Below are 15,059 nucleotides of genomic sequence, written 5' to 3'. Positions count from 1 at the left end.
CATACGACTCAGTCAATCTTTTCTTTCCAACAACACCAACAGTACAGGAATTAGAACCTATACTGTTGTTGTCCCATTGATGCGTGGCATTATCAAGACAAATGTTGTCCATAATTGTTTTGAGAAGAACATGTTGTAATCATTGTCACGTGATTTACTAGACTGTGCATGGACAAAACCATATTTGGATGACATTCGGTAGATGTGACACTATGACCAAAAAGACTGAGGCTCTCTCTCTTTCTCCCGTCCAATCATAGGGATCTCAGAAAGGCCTTGTGTACAGGTGTGTGTGTGTGTGGGTGGGTGGGTTTCTGCTGACTGGTAAGTAGGCTATGTGTGGGTGTTTATTTGTCTTTGTTTGTACATTGCACAGGTCCCCTAACACTCTTTATGTCAATATTACCCAACATGCACTGCATTTTCCTATCAGTGTTTTTATGGAGTCAACCAAAAGCCAAAATTAGTAAATGAATGTATTTCATAACGTACTTCTGCAATAGTCATCAAATTACAATCACTTTTCCATCCAGGAGATAAATGGGATCAGGGAACACTTTTATTCAACACTTTTGGATAGTAGTATCGATGTTGGTTGAATAGAAGTCCACGTCTCTGACAGACATTCCATACTTGTTACTCATATTGAGTCAAATATGTTAGCTGCAATATGCTTAATGATGTTTTCGAAGCATTGGACTCCAGGGAAATAACACAAATATGCTCAAATCTACAGTAGAGGTTAAGAGATTTCTGTTTGGTTCTTGATTGTGATCGAAATACTAACTGCCCTCCAGTACACATACAGCACCTGATGTCACAAGAAGGCCAAAAAAATCATCAAGGACAACAATCACCCGAGCCACGGCCTGTCCACCCCGCTATCATTCAGAAGGCGAGGTAAGTACAGGTGCATCAAAGCTGGGACCGAGAGACTGAAAAACGGCTATCTCAAGGCCATCAGACTGTTAAACAGCCATCACTAGCCGGTTCCACCCGGTTACTCAACCCTGCACGTTAGAGGCTGCTGCCCTATATACATAGACTTGGAATCACTGGCCACTTTAATAATGGAACACTAGTCACTTTAATAATGTTTACATACTGCTTTACTCATCTCAAATGTATATATTGTATTCTATTCTACTGTATTTTAGTGAATGCCACTCCGACATTGCTCAATCTAATATTTATATTTTCTTAATTCCATTCTTTTACTTTTAGATTTGTGTGTATTTTTGTGAATTGATAGATATTACTGCACTGTTGGAGCTAAGAACACAAGCATTTCGCTACACCCACAATAACATCTGCTAAATATGTGTATTGTACCAATGACATTTGATTTGATTTGAAATACACATTGAAAATGGCCAAATGCAGAGGTGGGTCTTGAATGGGGGTAATTTAGAATTGAGAGTATTAGACACATATTAATCAATGCACTTTCCTTGGCAAACATTGCCCAAGTACCATAGTTTCCAGAGGTTTTCAAAAGGCAGTGTTGACGTATTCAGAACATAAAGCACACGATGTCACAGGAAGGCCAAAAAGATCAACCACCCGAGCCACTGCCTGTTCACCCGCTATAATCCAGAAGGCGAGGTCAGTACAGGTGCATCAAAGCTGGAACCGAGAGACTGAAAAACAGCTTCTATCTCAAGGCCATCAGACTGTGAAACAGCCATCACTAGCACATTAGAGGCTGCTGCCTATAGTCATAGACTAGAAATCACTGGCCACTTTAAGGAATGGAACACTAGTCACTTTAATAATATTTACATATCTGGCCTTACTCATCTCATATATATATATATATATATATATACACAGTATTCTATACTATTCTACGGTATCTTAGTCAATAATGTTTACATATCTTGCATTACTCATCTCATGTGAATATACTGTATTCTATACTATTCTACGGTATCTTAGTCAATAATGTTTACATATCTGGCATTACTTATCTCATATGTATATACTGTATTCTATACTATTCTACGGTATCTTAGTCAATAATGTTTACATATCTTGCATTACTCATCTCATATGTATATACTCTATTCTATACTATTCTACGGTATCTTAGTCAATAATGTTTACATATCTGGCATTACTCATATCATATGTATATACTGCATTCTACACTATTCTACGGTATCTTAGTCAATAATGTTTACATATCTGGCATTACTCATCTCATATGTTTATACTGCATTCTACACTATTCTACGGTATCTTAGTCAATAATGTTTACATATCTGGCATTACTCATCTCATATGTATATACTGCATTCTATACTATTCTACGGTATCTTAGTCAATAATGTTTACATATCTTGCATTACTCATCTCATATGTATATACTGTATTCTATACTATTCTATGGTATCTTAGTCAATAATGTTTACATATCTGGCATTACTCATCTCATATTTATATACTGCATTCTATACTATTCTATGGTATATTAGCCACTTAATGTTTACATATCTGGCATTACTCATCTGATATTTATACTGTTTTCTATACTATTCTACGATATCTCATTCACTTAATAATGTTTGCATATCTTGCATTACTCATCTCATATGTATATACTGTATTCTATACCATTCTACTGTTCGTCCATATACTGTACAGTATATAGTCTTAATTCATTCCTACTTAGATTTGTGTGTATTGGGTATATGTTGTGCAATTTGTTAGCTATTACTTGTTAGATATTACTGCACTGTTGGAGCTAGAAGCACAAGCATTTCGCTACACTCGCAATAACATCTGCTAATCACGTGTATGTGACCAATAACATTTGATTTGATAAAGGCAGGATGAAATCCAAATAGACAATTTGAAGTGTCCGAAAGCCACAACAACAACAACGGGCCTAGGCTTTACATGTGATCAGGGCTTAAAATGTATCTTGAAAATAAGGCCTGAATTGTTATGTAGGGTTAAGCAGCGCTGCAGAATTCATCAAATACTTGTATGGGAAAGGTTACTAGATGTGGCCACGGAGTGGCGCTCATCGTCAGGGGGAGAAAAACAAATTTGACCCGGAAATGAACACAACCGTATTGTTTGCATCCGGTGCATCGGAACAGCATCTGCGTTTGTTTAGCAAGCTGGACCTAGCTACATTTCTACACCTGTTTTATGTAAAGTTTTTTTTTTTACAGATCGTCAAGGTATCTGGCTAAATAACATCAGAAATGACTGAGGTGTGTGCTCTTTCGTGCATCTTTATGTCAGTAAAGCTGAAATAACAATAGGTGTAGCTGACGCGCCACTACCTAACGTTAGCAACGTTAAATTATGCCTAGCCTATTTGAAGCACACGTAAAATAATTCCATTTGGGAAATTAATATTAGTCGGATTAACTTTATATATACACATCTAGCCCAAGTAACATCCGCGGATGTGGTATCGTGAAGTTGAGATATACTTGGCAAGTGCCTCATGTCTATGTAGCTACAGTAGGTAACTAGCAATGACAAATATTGCTGTTGTCGAAAGTAATGTTTCCGTCTATTTCATTTTTCAGGATGTGCAAAAGCACTCTGTGCACACGCTCGTGTTCAGGTCCCTCAAGAGAACTCATGATATGTTTGTAGCTGACCATGCCAAACCAGTCTCCTTGGATGAAACAAGGTACTCGTGTTTTGTAAAACAATATGCTGTCTTTGTTTTCCCATCTAGCTACTCGTTTCTGTGTGAGATAAAGATAAGCTGTGTGTGGGTGAGTCCTGTCTGTGTGTTCAGGATAGACATAATAGTTTCCGACCCTACACTTGCTTACAGCTGCGCAGGGGTCGGACAGGCTTTCTGTTTAGATTAAGATACCGGGACCCAGCGCATCTTGGAAAACCTACCTCCACCCAGGGATGAGAAATTCGTTGTACTCCGAATTGTCCCATCATCCAATAAAATACAATGTTATTTGTCACATGCTTCGTAAACAACACGTGTAGTGAAATGCTTACGTACAGGTCTTTTCCAAAAATGCAGAATTAAAGATAGAAATAGTAACACGAGGAATAAATACACAGTGAATAACAATAACGAGTAAAAATAACATGGCTATATACAGGGAGTACCAGTACAGAGTAGAATGTGCAGGGATACAAGGTTGAGATCTATGTACATATAGGTAGGGACTAGGCAAAAGGATAGATAGACAGTAGTAGCAGTGTGAAAGTGTGTGGTTCAGTATGCATGTGATTAGGTAGAGTCCACTGTGGGCTCTTAGGGGAGTTATTGAAAACAAGTATGTGTGTGTTGGGGTGTCAGTGTAATACGTATGCGAGTTACACTTTTTATTTAACCTTTATTTATCTAGGAAAGTCAGTTAAGAACAAATTCTTATTTACAATGACGGCCTACCCCGGCCAAACCCGAACCATGCTGGGCCAATTGCGCACCGCCCTACGGGACTCCCAGTCATGGCCGGTTGTGATACAGCCTGGAATCGAACTAGGGTCTGTAGTGGCGCCTCTAGCACTGAGATGCAGCGCCACTTGGGTGCAGAAGATTGAACAACTCGTTTTAAAGTAAACTGATGTTTTCATTATGCTAGATAGCAGTAGCCACACAGCCATTATGGAATGGCACGTCTCATTGAACAACATAGGAGCTGATTGGCTGACATATTTTACCTTTAATTGTACGACAAAGCTTTAAAAAAAGTATACAGTGCCAGTCAAAAGTTTGGACACAAGTTTAAGGGTTTTTCTTTATATTTACTATTTTCAAAACTATGAAATAACACATGGAATCATGTAGTAACCAAAAGATTTGAGATTCTTCAAAGTAGCCAACCTTTGCCTTAATGACAGCTTTGCACACTTTTGGCATTCTCTCAACCAGCTTCATGAGGTAGTCACCTTGAATGCATTTCAATTAACAGGTGTACCTTGTTAAAAGTTAATTTGTGGAATTTCTTTCCTTAATGCGTTTGAGCCATTCAGTTGTGTTGTGACAAGGTAGGGGTGGTATACAGAAGATAGCCCTATTTGGTAAAAGGCTAAGTCCATATTAGGTCAAGAACAGCTCAAATAAGCAAAGAGAAATTACAGTTCATCATTGCTTTAAGACATGAAGGTCAGTCAATCCGGAAAATGTCAAGAACTTTGAATGTTTCTTCAAGTGCAGTCGCAGAAACCATCAAGCACTATGATGAAACTGTCTTTAATGAGGACCGCCACAGGAAAGGAAGACCCAGAGTTACCTCTGCTGCAGAGGATAAGTTCATTAGAGTTACCAGCCTCAGAAATTGCAGCCCAAATAAATGCTACACAGAGTTCAAGTAACAGACACATCTCAACATCAACTGTTCGGAGGAGACTGTGAATCAGGCCTTCATGGTCGAATTGCTACAAACAAACCACTACTAAAGGACACCAATAAGAAAAAAAGACTTGCTTGGGCCAAGAAATACGAGCAATGAACATTAGACCGGTGGAAATCTGTCCTTTGGTCTGATGAGTCCAAATTTGAGATTTCTGATCTCCGCATGTGTAGTTCCCACCGTGAAGCATAGAGGAGGAGGTGTGATGGTGCTTTGCTGGTGACACTGTTGGTGAATATTTAGAATTCGCGGTACACTTGACCAGCATGACTACCACAGCATTCTACAGCGATATCCCATCTGGTTTTGGTTTAGTGGGACTATCATTTGTTTTTCAACAGGACAATAACCCAACACACCTCCAGGCTGTGTAAGGACTATTTGACCAAGAAGGGGAGTGATGGAGTGTAGCGTCAGATGACCTGGCCTCCACAATCACCCGACCTCAATCCAATTAAGATGGTTTGGGATTAGTTGGACCGCAGAGTGAAGGAAAAGCAGCCAACAAGTGCTCAGCATAAGTGGGAATTCCTTCAAGACTGTTGGAAAATCGTTCTAGGTAAAGCTGGTTGAGAGAATGCCAAGAGTATGCAAAGCTGTCATCAAGGCAAAGGTACTTTGAAGAATCTAAAATATTAAATATATTTTGATTTGTTTAATAGTTTCTTGGCTACTACTTGATTCCATATGTGTTATATCACAGTTAAGATGTCTTCACTATTATTCTACAATGTAGAAAATAGTATAAAATAAATAAAAACCCTTGAATGAGTAGGTGTCCAAACTTTTGGCTGGTACTGTGTATTCTGAGTCACCTATACTTTTGAAAAGATCAAGATATGATTTTTAGGCCATATCGCCCACCCCTACTTTCAGGCTCTGATATGTTCAATTGAGTTAACTAGCGTTTCCCTTCGTAGTCACAAGGTGAAGATGGCAGCGAAGCTAAGGGCAGACTACAGTGCCGTTCTACACATGCCCGTTCTGAAAGAGGGCAAGGACAGGCCACTGGGCTCCAACATGCATGGCAATCAGAACTATGCCCAACCTGGTAAGAATGCCATCACTTCAACATCAATCATTGACAAATCATTATTGATTTCATGGGCAATGAATGAGAGCAAAACCTCCCAAGTATTTCTCATTTATAACCCTCTGGTCTTCCAGGTGATGATCCAGAGTACTTGATAACTGGGACCCACGCATACCCCTCAGGACCTGGTAATTACAACACTCTTACCCAGGGTTCCCTTACTCTGGTCCTGGAGAGGTACTGGGGGTGCAGGCTTTCGTTCCAGCCCTATCCTAACACACCTGATTTCAGCGAATCATGGCTGAAGATCATGCTTATTTGAATCTGGTGTGTTAAATGATGGGCCGGAACAAAACCCTGCACACCCAGTATCTCTCCAGGACCAGACTTGGAGAACCCTCCCTCTAACACCATGCAATGCTACTGTTGCATGTAAAACCACATTCATTCATATTGTGTCCTCGGGGGTGTTACGTGACTTTTATAACGCTGTGTATTGTCGTCCACAGGGGTGGCTCTGACGGCGGACACTCAGATACATAGGAACCCCAGTAAGGGGGGAGTTCACGCCATGGCTCTTGCCCTGCCGCCATCACAAGCCAGGTACTTCCTTCAGATGATGCACGGTAGATGTGTCGAAGTGAGAAGACACCAGAGCAAACGGAATTCAATAGTCCATGTCAGACATTCGTCTGTTTGACGCAGTACTTCCCCGCAATTCCTTAGCACCACAACCTCCTGTACAGACCCCAGATGTTAGAGACATGAACAAAGTGTTATTGTATCCAAGCAACACGGGACTACAATTGGGGTTGCCTATCTTAGTAGAGTGCACTTTAAGACCATCCAGCATCCATTCTTTTTGTGTGTGTAATTGCAGGCTGGACGCCAGTCGCACTGCAGCCAGTGTCGGGGACATTCACAGACACGCGGGGGGGGCAGAGAGGTCTCCCGCTCCTCACTCACACGCTATGGTGGGGTAATGCTCTCTGATACGTATCATTAGCCCTACACACCTTTTTTTTTGCGTCTGCTAACACTTCGCATGCATTTCTGCACCAACATTCCACTAACGTGACATCAGTCTTGTATGATATAATGCTACCACTATGAATAATAATAATTTTCTGTCTTCTTTCTAGTCTCTTTTGGAAGGAGGCGGCACCAAAAACTCGTCCCTCGTTGCCAGAAAAGCCCCCACTATGCCCAAGCCCCAGTGGCACGCTCCATGGAAGCTGTTTCGGGTAAAGGACGTCGTTTTGTCATGTCAAGGGCTTCTGAATACACTTACTTCCTCTACAGTCCACACACTTTATCAAATGCACGTGGCACACTTACAAAAAGCTTGGATGTTTTGCAAGGAACTGTCCCTAGTCCTTCGGACGTACTACAATAATCTTAGAATATCTTCATGTAAGGCCTATGCGTTTTAAGATAACTTCAGGGGTATTGACTTGCTCTCTGTTTTGTGTGGTAGCTGATACAGGTTTACTTTATCCCTTCCAGGTCATCAGTGGTCATCTTGGCTGGGTGAGGTCCATTGCCGTAGAGCCCGGCAACCAGTGGTTTGTGACCGGCGCTGGCGACAGAACCATTAAGGTGAGTACAGAGAGGTTGCAAGATCAAATCCCTGAGCTGACAAGGTACAAAATCTGTCGTTCTGCCCCTGAACAAGTAAGTTAACCCACTGTTCCTAGGCCATCATTGAAAATAAGAATTTGTTGTTAACTAACTTGCCTAGTTAAATAAAGGTAAAATAAAAAATAAAATGATGAGGGGCTACGTTTTTACCACTATCATCACTACAGGGACTGAAGAATGTGTAGATCGTCTCTGTAAAGGTGCAGCCAGTGAAACAGTAGATATGATAATAAGAAGTGACATCATAAGGGTTTTGGGGCATCCATTTGATCTACTCAATGTCTGTCAACTGGTGGCATTTAGTCATGTATCTCGTAATACGTCGGCTATAAGTTCGACCGTGACGTCAAATCCCCATTGTTTCTCATTCTCCTGACAGATCTGGGACCTGGCCAGTGGGAAGCTAAAGCTCTCCCTGACGGGACACATCAGCACGGTGCGCGGCGTGGCCGTGAGCACCCGGAGCCCCTACCTGTTCTCCTGCGGCGAGGACAAGCAGGTCAAGTGCTGGGATCTGGAGTACAACAAGGTATTGTACTAGTACCCTTTCATTTCTGCTTTACTTTATATGACGTGTTTCAATGGACTGTTGGTCCATTATTATTTAGTTAAGTAATTAGTATAGTTACGCCTACCTCACTTTTATAGGTTATCAGGCACTACCACGGCCACCTCAGTGCCGTGTACGACTTGGACCTGCACCCAACCATCGACGTGCTGGTCACATGCAGTCGAGATGCCACAGCCAGGGTAAGTCTTGCTAATGACTAGTTGTCTTGACTTTCAAAAATGTTATTTTAGTGGAACATTTTGGAGTGTATTGGGAGGTCAATATGAAATCTCTACGTCTATAGGTGTGGGATATCAGGAGCAAAGCCAACGTGCACACCCTGTCCGGACACACCAACACAGTGGCCACAGTCAGATGCCAGGCCGCCGAACCGCAGATCATCACAGGTACGGACACGGATATGTTACAACTGCTTTGCCTTGCTGTGTTCATATATTGGCTAGTTGACCCACTCCAAAGTACCATCAATGGCTTATCATCTTGTTATGTTCTATTATGAGCTGGCGCGTGGAGAAATCATGATTTTCTCCTGGGTCATGTTCAGTAGGGAGAAAATAGGAGAGACCACTTGAACATGTCCATATAAGAACGCAGCGTTTTATTGTTAGTTTCACGTTTTGCTACGGTGTGACCTTCTGAACACGACCCGGCTCTTTCTGTTCCAGGGAGCCACGACTCCACCATCAGGCTATGGGATCTGATAGCTGGGAAGACCAGAGCCACTCTCACCAACCACAAGAAGTCTGTCAGAGCACTGGCCCTACATCCCAGACAGTACGTCACTTCCTCATACGTAGTAAACGATGATGCATATGATGCACCCAAGTTAGTCATCTTCTGTTATCTAGTTGTAGTTAATGATAGGGTTGATAGGCTCGTTCATTTTATTTGTGCGTTTTGAATTATGGCACTGAACCATTCGTTGGCTGAATGTTACAGGTATACCTTAGCCTCTGGCTCTGCCGACAACATCAAGCAGTGGACGTTCCCAGATGGCAACTTCATCCAGAACCTCTCTGGACACAACGCCATCATCAACGCAATGGCGGTCAACTCAGACGGCGTGCTGGTATCAGGAGGTATGAAAACGTCCTTTACTTTTTCCAACAGGGATATCCTTGTACCATCGCCCACTAGCGACTCCTGTGGAGGGCCGGGCGCAGTGCACGCTGACACGGTTGCCAGGTGTACGGTGTTTTCATTGGTGCGGCTGGCTTCCGGGTTAAGTGGGCATTGTGTCAGAAAGCAGTGCGGCTTGGCTGGGTTGTGTTTTAGAGGATACACGGCCCTCAACCTTCGCCTCTCCCAAGTCCGTACGGGAGTTGCAGCGATGAGACATGACTGGAACTACCAATTGGATACCACGGAATTGGGGAGGAAAAGGGGTCCAAAAAAATTGAACAAAAAATATCTTGTATATATGTTGCGATGGAAATAGACAGTTTTGAGCCTCTGTCAGGATGATTGGGTCAGATTATTTCTAGCCATAGTACTTTCAATGACTCTGAAGGGCTTTGTTGCTTCGAAAGCGCACTACTAAAGATGGGCAACAAATGAAAGGGAAGTGGTAACTGCAGAGGCTGGAGGAAAATATATTGAATGGCTAAGTCATAGGAAATCGTATATACGGCTAGAACCTAGACACTGCTTTCTATCTATACCGATGTCTTGATCTAGATACAGCTAATCCTTACATCTTTTTATTGTCTCCATTAGCTGACAACGGCACCATTCACCTGTGGGACTGGCGGACAGGCTACAACTTCCAGCGTATCCACGCCGCCGTGCAGCCCGGCTCACTGGACAGCGAATCGGGGATCTTCGCCTGCATGTTCGACAACTCGGAGAGCAGGCTGATCACGGCCGAGGCCGACAAGACCATCAAGGTGTACAAAGAGGACGACACGGCGGTAGGGAAATACTTTTATCCTGTGCTGTATAGCTACACAAGTTTTTGTTGATTTGAGATGTGATTCAATAATGGATGTGTTATTTACAACCTCATACAAAGTGGATGTTTATTCAGTCAGGGAAAATGACAGTCACTAAAATATTGCTGAGCTAATGAAACTGTAGTATTACTTTGAGTACATCATAAGTTCTTGTTTCTGACTAGGGTGGGATTGTTTTTTTCTTTCAGACCGAGGAAAGCCACCCAATAAACTGGAAACCGGAGATCCTCAAGAGGAAAAGATTCTAGTTTTGCAACAAACAAAAAAATACATTAATTCATTTCTGTTGTCAATATTCCCATCAATAGAACTCCCATAATTTTTTAAAGAAGAATATTCGCACAAAAACTAGTTGGCTTTTATTTTTACAATAATTTTGGGGGTTTTCAATGTACTCCTTATTCTAAGTACCATTTTGCAATCTTCAATGTACAATGTAAGTCCAACAAAGCAGCCATTTTGGACAGCCAATAGCCTTCCAGAATGTTTGTTCTTGATGATGAATGCTCTCTCATATCTCTGGTCACTCTCATCCACCATAAGAAGCCACTTCTCAGCTCCGTAAGAGCTCGCCTTAGCTTACACATAGTCCCCACTCGGGTCAAATCCAGTAAATATGTGGAAAATTCAAGATTTTCTCATCATTCGAAAGATTTTCTTTTATTTCTTTATTTCAGAAACACCAACTGTATATACAAGAGAAATGTAATTTGTTGTGCAATCTGGTGTATGAAATAAATCACTGTATGATTAACAGAACCATAAAAAAAACCATGTTGCATCTCATTTTGAATTCCCGTGAAGCGTGACTCACCCATGTAACCATTGGTGACAACATTCCCATAGTGTTTGCAGCTGTTTCTATTGATCTCCCAGTGTCCGTTATCTCCTGGGTGGTCCTGGATCTAAACCGTATTCCTGGTTTCACTGATAACATGGAACTTCTGCTCACCTGTTAGACAAAGCATATGTACACTGTAACAAAACTACTTTATACGGTAATTTGGGGTATTATCAACAGTAAAATACTCTGTTTTACTGTAGCATACTGTAATTTATGGGCCATTGTGGGAAAATGGTGTGGGCGGGGAAATAATTGTTCTATTTTGAGTGGTACTGTAATTCCAACCCACAGAATACAGTACCCGTACTGTATCATTGGGAGTGCCAAAAATGGTATTGTTGTTTCTGGCTTATTAACATATTTTGAGGCGTGCTTTGTAAGAGGCTATATTGCACCTGTGAGTGAGAATGCTGTACCAATTTAAGTCCTATGTGGTTATAGTGCCCCATTTAATTTAAAATGTATAGGGGATAGATTGGACTGGGTCAAGTCTTAAACCTAGAATGGTTGCACATTTTGCCATGTCCTTTTGCTCTGTTTTCCCCTGTAGTCGCTGCCAGTTTGGAAGCTTCCAGAAGTGCAAGTGTTATAAGACACCGAATATTCATTAATATGCTGTAATGTGTAAACACTTTACCTAGCAGCCAACCTGCTAGCACCAACCCCTTGTAATTACAGTAAACCATTTTTTTCATTCATTACGATTACGCTAGTATTCACTTTTTTAACAGTATAATAAATATTACAGTATTGTACTGTCATTACACAGTACTTGCTTTGATACTGTATTTATATTACAGAATTTACTTGTCACAGCTGCCTGTAAATTAGTGTCAGATTCTCAGCAACCCCTTTACAGTGTTAATTAACTCGCCAACGTGCATTAAAGGTGGCAATAAATTAATTATAAATACCCATTAATTCTTGAAGAATTTAACTCATAAATGCCTTGTGAGTTTAGTTCAACCGTCGTACCTGATCGGAACCCAGAATATATTTTTTTACTCCATTGTTTGTAAATAATGTAATAATAAACACTATAGTAATCTTAAAGAAACACTGTATAGCCTCAACATGGTTAACGGTTAGATTCAGTCCACTTTGATATCTTGATAATATGCAGCTCTTTAAAGGGCAAATCCACAGATGAAACAAAACGATTTCCCCGCCTCTGTTTTGGTAAAAAGCTGAAGGATGGGCAAGGAGAAATGTAACCACTCTCAGATTAGACAGCTATGGTTACAAGGACTGACCATCAATGAAATAAAAAAAATGATTGTTTTAACCATGATATGAGGCTATACAGTGTTTGTTTACATTTACAATGTTTACAAACATTGGAGACAAACAAGCTTATATTTTGGGTTTTCAAGGAGTGTGACAGTTGAACTGAGCTCATGAGGCATTTATAAGTTACTCTTCAAGAATCAATGGATATATATCCACACACACTTCTGGTGAAAACTTTTAGAACACCTACTCATTCAAGTGCTGTTTTTTTACTATTTTCTACATTGTACAATTATACTGAAGGCATCAAAACTATTAAATAACACATATGAAATCATGTAGTAACCAGAAAAAGTGTAAATTGATTTAGGAAATAGTCTAACTTATACAGGACAGACCTGGATTCAAATAGTATTTGTTTTCTTTCAGATACTTTGTGCATTTGATTGAGCCTGTATATGGAGTGCCAGACAGACATTTAAAAATTATATTTCAATGGTGCCAGATTGGTGGGGTTGTACTTTTGGGACTATTCTATTGGTTATAATGCACCAGGGAAGCTCAATCAGTGCAGCTAATGCATTTGACAGGAAAAAAAAAAAACTTTGAACCCTGGTCTGATACAGGGCAATTTCCAGTTCACCACATCAATCACAAGCATTTAATTCAATATATGGTTTTATTCTTGGGTATAAAATTGTTTATATTTGGGTATATTGTTTTATTTTTTCTCCCTCTTAGTGGATATCTTAGTGGCATACAGACACAAACCCATGTTCAAGATTGAACTGATCCTCTTGCCCCACAGCTCTCAGAAACAATAGGACATTGATTATTTTTGTTTTCTTTTATTAATATGCAAATGTATAACAATACTGTTATAAAACAAAAGCATATGAAGGGAATAGAGATACAGTCATAGGGAATCCCGTTTTCTATGTATAGAGTATTACAAGCTTAGTAAGCAGTAATGACTCAATGTTGCCACAATTTAGGGATTGTCAGTTATGATCATGCATTGCCTCTGACATGACAACTTCAGTATTTGTAGGACCTGCATTTCATACATTATAGTAATATAAAACATCTTCAGAGTTAGAGGCTCGTTCATATTTGATCCACCGTAGTAACATGATCCTGTTATCAGGCGTGGGACAAGATCTTGCACAAATTTAGAATAAAGAGAATGTCCATGCAAGAAGACTTTGAACAAGGTGTGATGGAGTTATTTCAGACAGAAAAGCACCTGTTAATCATCTGTTATGCTAGTCAGTTGTATTTGTCAAAACTGTATTATAAAAGGAGCAACGCGGCACAAGTAGCAACCATGATCGTCATTACCACAATCTAAAAATACATTTGATGTACAAACACTTGTAGTGTACGGAAATAGTGCTTAATAACAGTGGTGACATGGAATGCATTCCAATAATCTAACAATACTTTCACCCACAAGAAGCTAAACAAAACATACTTTACAACCTGTAAACTAGATGTCACGGCTGTTGAATGGAGTAGACCAAGGCGCAGTGTGGTTAGTGCTCATCTTTGTAATTTAATGGAAAAAGAGAACACTCTACAAAGAAACAAAAGACAACAGCCAAACAGTTCTGTCAGGTAACAAATTACTAAACAGAAAATAACCACCCACAAAACCCAAAGGAAAACAGGCTGCCTAAGTATGGCTCCCAATCAGCAACAACGATATACAGCTGTCCCTGATTGAGAGCCATACCCAGCCGAAATAAAGAAATACCAAACATAGAAAAAAGGACATAGAATGCCCACCCCAACTCACGCCCTGACCAACCAAAATAGAGACATAAAAGGATCTCTAAGGTCAGGACGTGACACTAGAACCATACTGCACTAACAGTATTTTTGAATGAAGTACTTTTGTTATGTTAAAAGGTGTATCAAAAAGGCATTGTGCTTTAAAAACAACAACAAAGCTTTCATGTAAAGTGTGTCATAAATTAATAAACAGGTTTTCAAAAATATTGTAGTCTCTGTGACTGGAGTGATACCATGGTAAACCTGTTACACATGGATTTAAGAAAATGCTTGGAATGTCTTTTGGTTTCCGTCTTCTGGTTTGGTCAAGCAAAAGTCCCTCCTCCATGAGTCTACAACAATAAACAAATGGAGTGTTAAACTTTGTTGGAAATGTTTTGTTAACTCACCGTGGGCTTCATCTCACGACCGTCTCCATCTGCCTCGGGCCGATCCCATCCCTCCGTATTCTTACTCTTCTCTACAAACTCCTAAAGAGAGAGGGAGAGGAAGAAGAGGGTGGATGTGTGTTGGAATTGAGACAATAGGGGTCAAGTATCGTAAACGCTAACAAGGCGAGTTCAGTGTAATATGTGCATAAAAACACTATTTACCATTTAGAAATGGATTAAAGTGATATTCTGTAAAACCATTCAGGTACGTT

The 15,059-nt window shown here is 40.4% G+C and overlaps 1 protein-coding gene across 1 annotated transcript; it reads left to right on the top strand.

The window, feature by feature from the left end:
- Positions 1–3,070: 3,070 nt before the first annotated feature.
- Positions 3,071–12,090, top strand: LOC106602566 (pleiotropic regulator 1). Its single transcript, XM_014195268.2, has 15 exons — positions 3,071–3,224; positions 3,549–3,655; positions 6,272–6,402; positions 6,519–6,572; positions 6,894–6,987; positions 7,265–7,358; positions 7,527–7,628; positions 7,891–7,983; positions 8,405–8,554; positions 8,674–8,775; positions 8,880–8,982; positions 9,262–9,370; positions 9,536–9,675; positions 10,313–10,506; positions 10,737–12,090. The coding sequence occupies exons 1-15, from the start codon at positions 3,216–3,218 to the stop codon at positions 10,794–10,796; spliced, it is 1,542 nt and encodes a 513-aa protein (XP_014050743.1). The 5' UTR covers positions 3,071–3,215; the 3' UTR covers positions 10,797–12,090.
- The last annotated feature ends 2,969 nt before the right edge of the window (positions 12,091–15,059 follow it).

Source organism: Salmo salar, chromosome ssa04 (genome assembly GCF_905237065.1).
Source record: "Salmo salar chromosome ssa04, Ssal_v3.1, whole genome shotgun sequence".
Classification (NCBI taxonomy): domain Eukaryota; kingdom Metazoa; phylum Chordata; class Actinopteri; order Salmoniformes; family Salmonidae; genus Salmo; species Salmo salar.
Note: the sequence above shows the minus strand (reverse complement) of the source record. Positions and strands in the feature narration are given on the sequence as shown.

What these genes read in the sequence shown, in the direction of transcription:
- LOC106602566 (XM_014195268.2), top strand. An exon ending in CTCCTCACTCACACGCTATG is followed by an intron (nt 7,359 to 7,526) that starts GTGGGGTAATGC and finishes TCTTCTTTCTAG; the next exon opens with TCTCTTTTGGAAGGAGGCGG. An exon ending in ACAAAGAGGACGACACGGCG is followed by an intron (nt 10,507 to 10,736) that starts GTAGGGAAATAC and finishes TTTTTCTTTCAG; the next exon opens with ACCGAGGAAAGCCACCCAAT.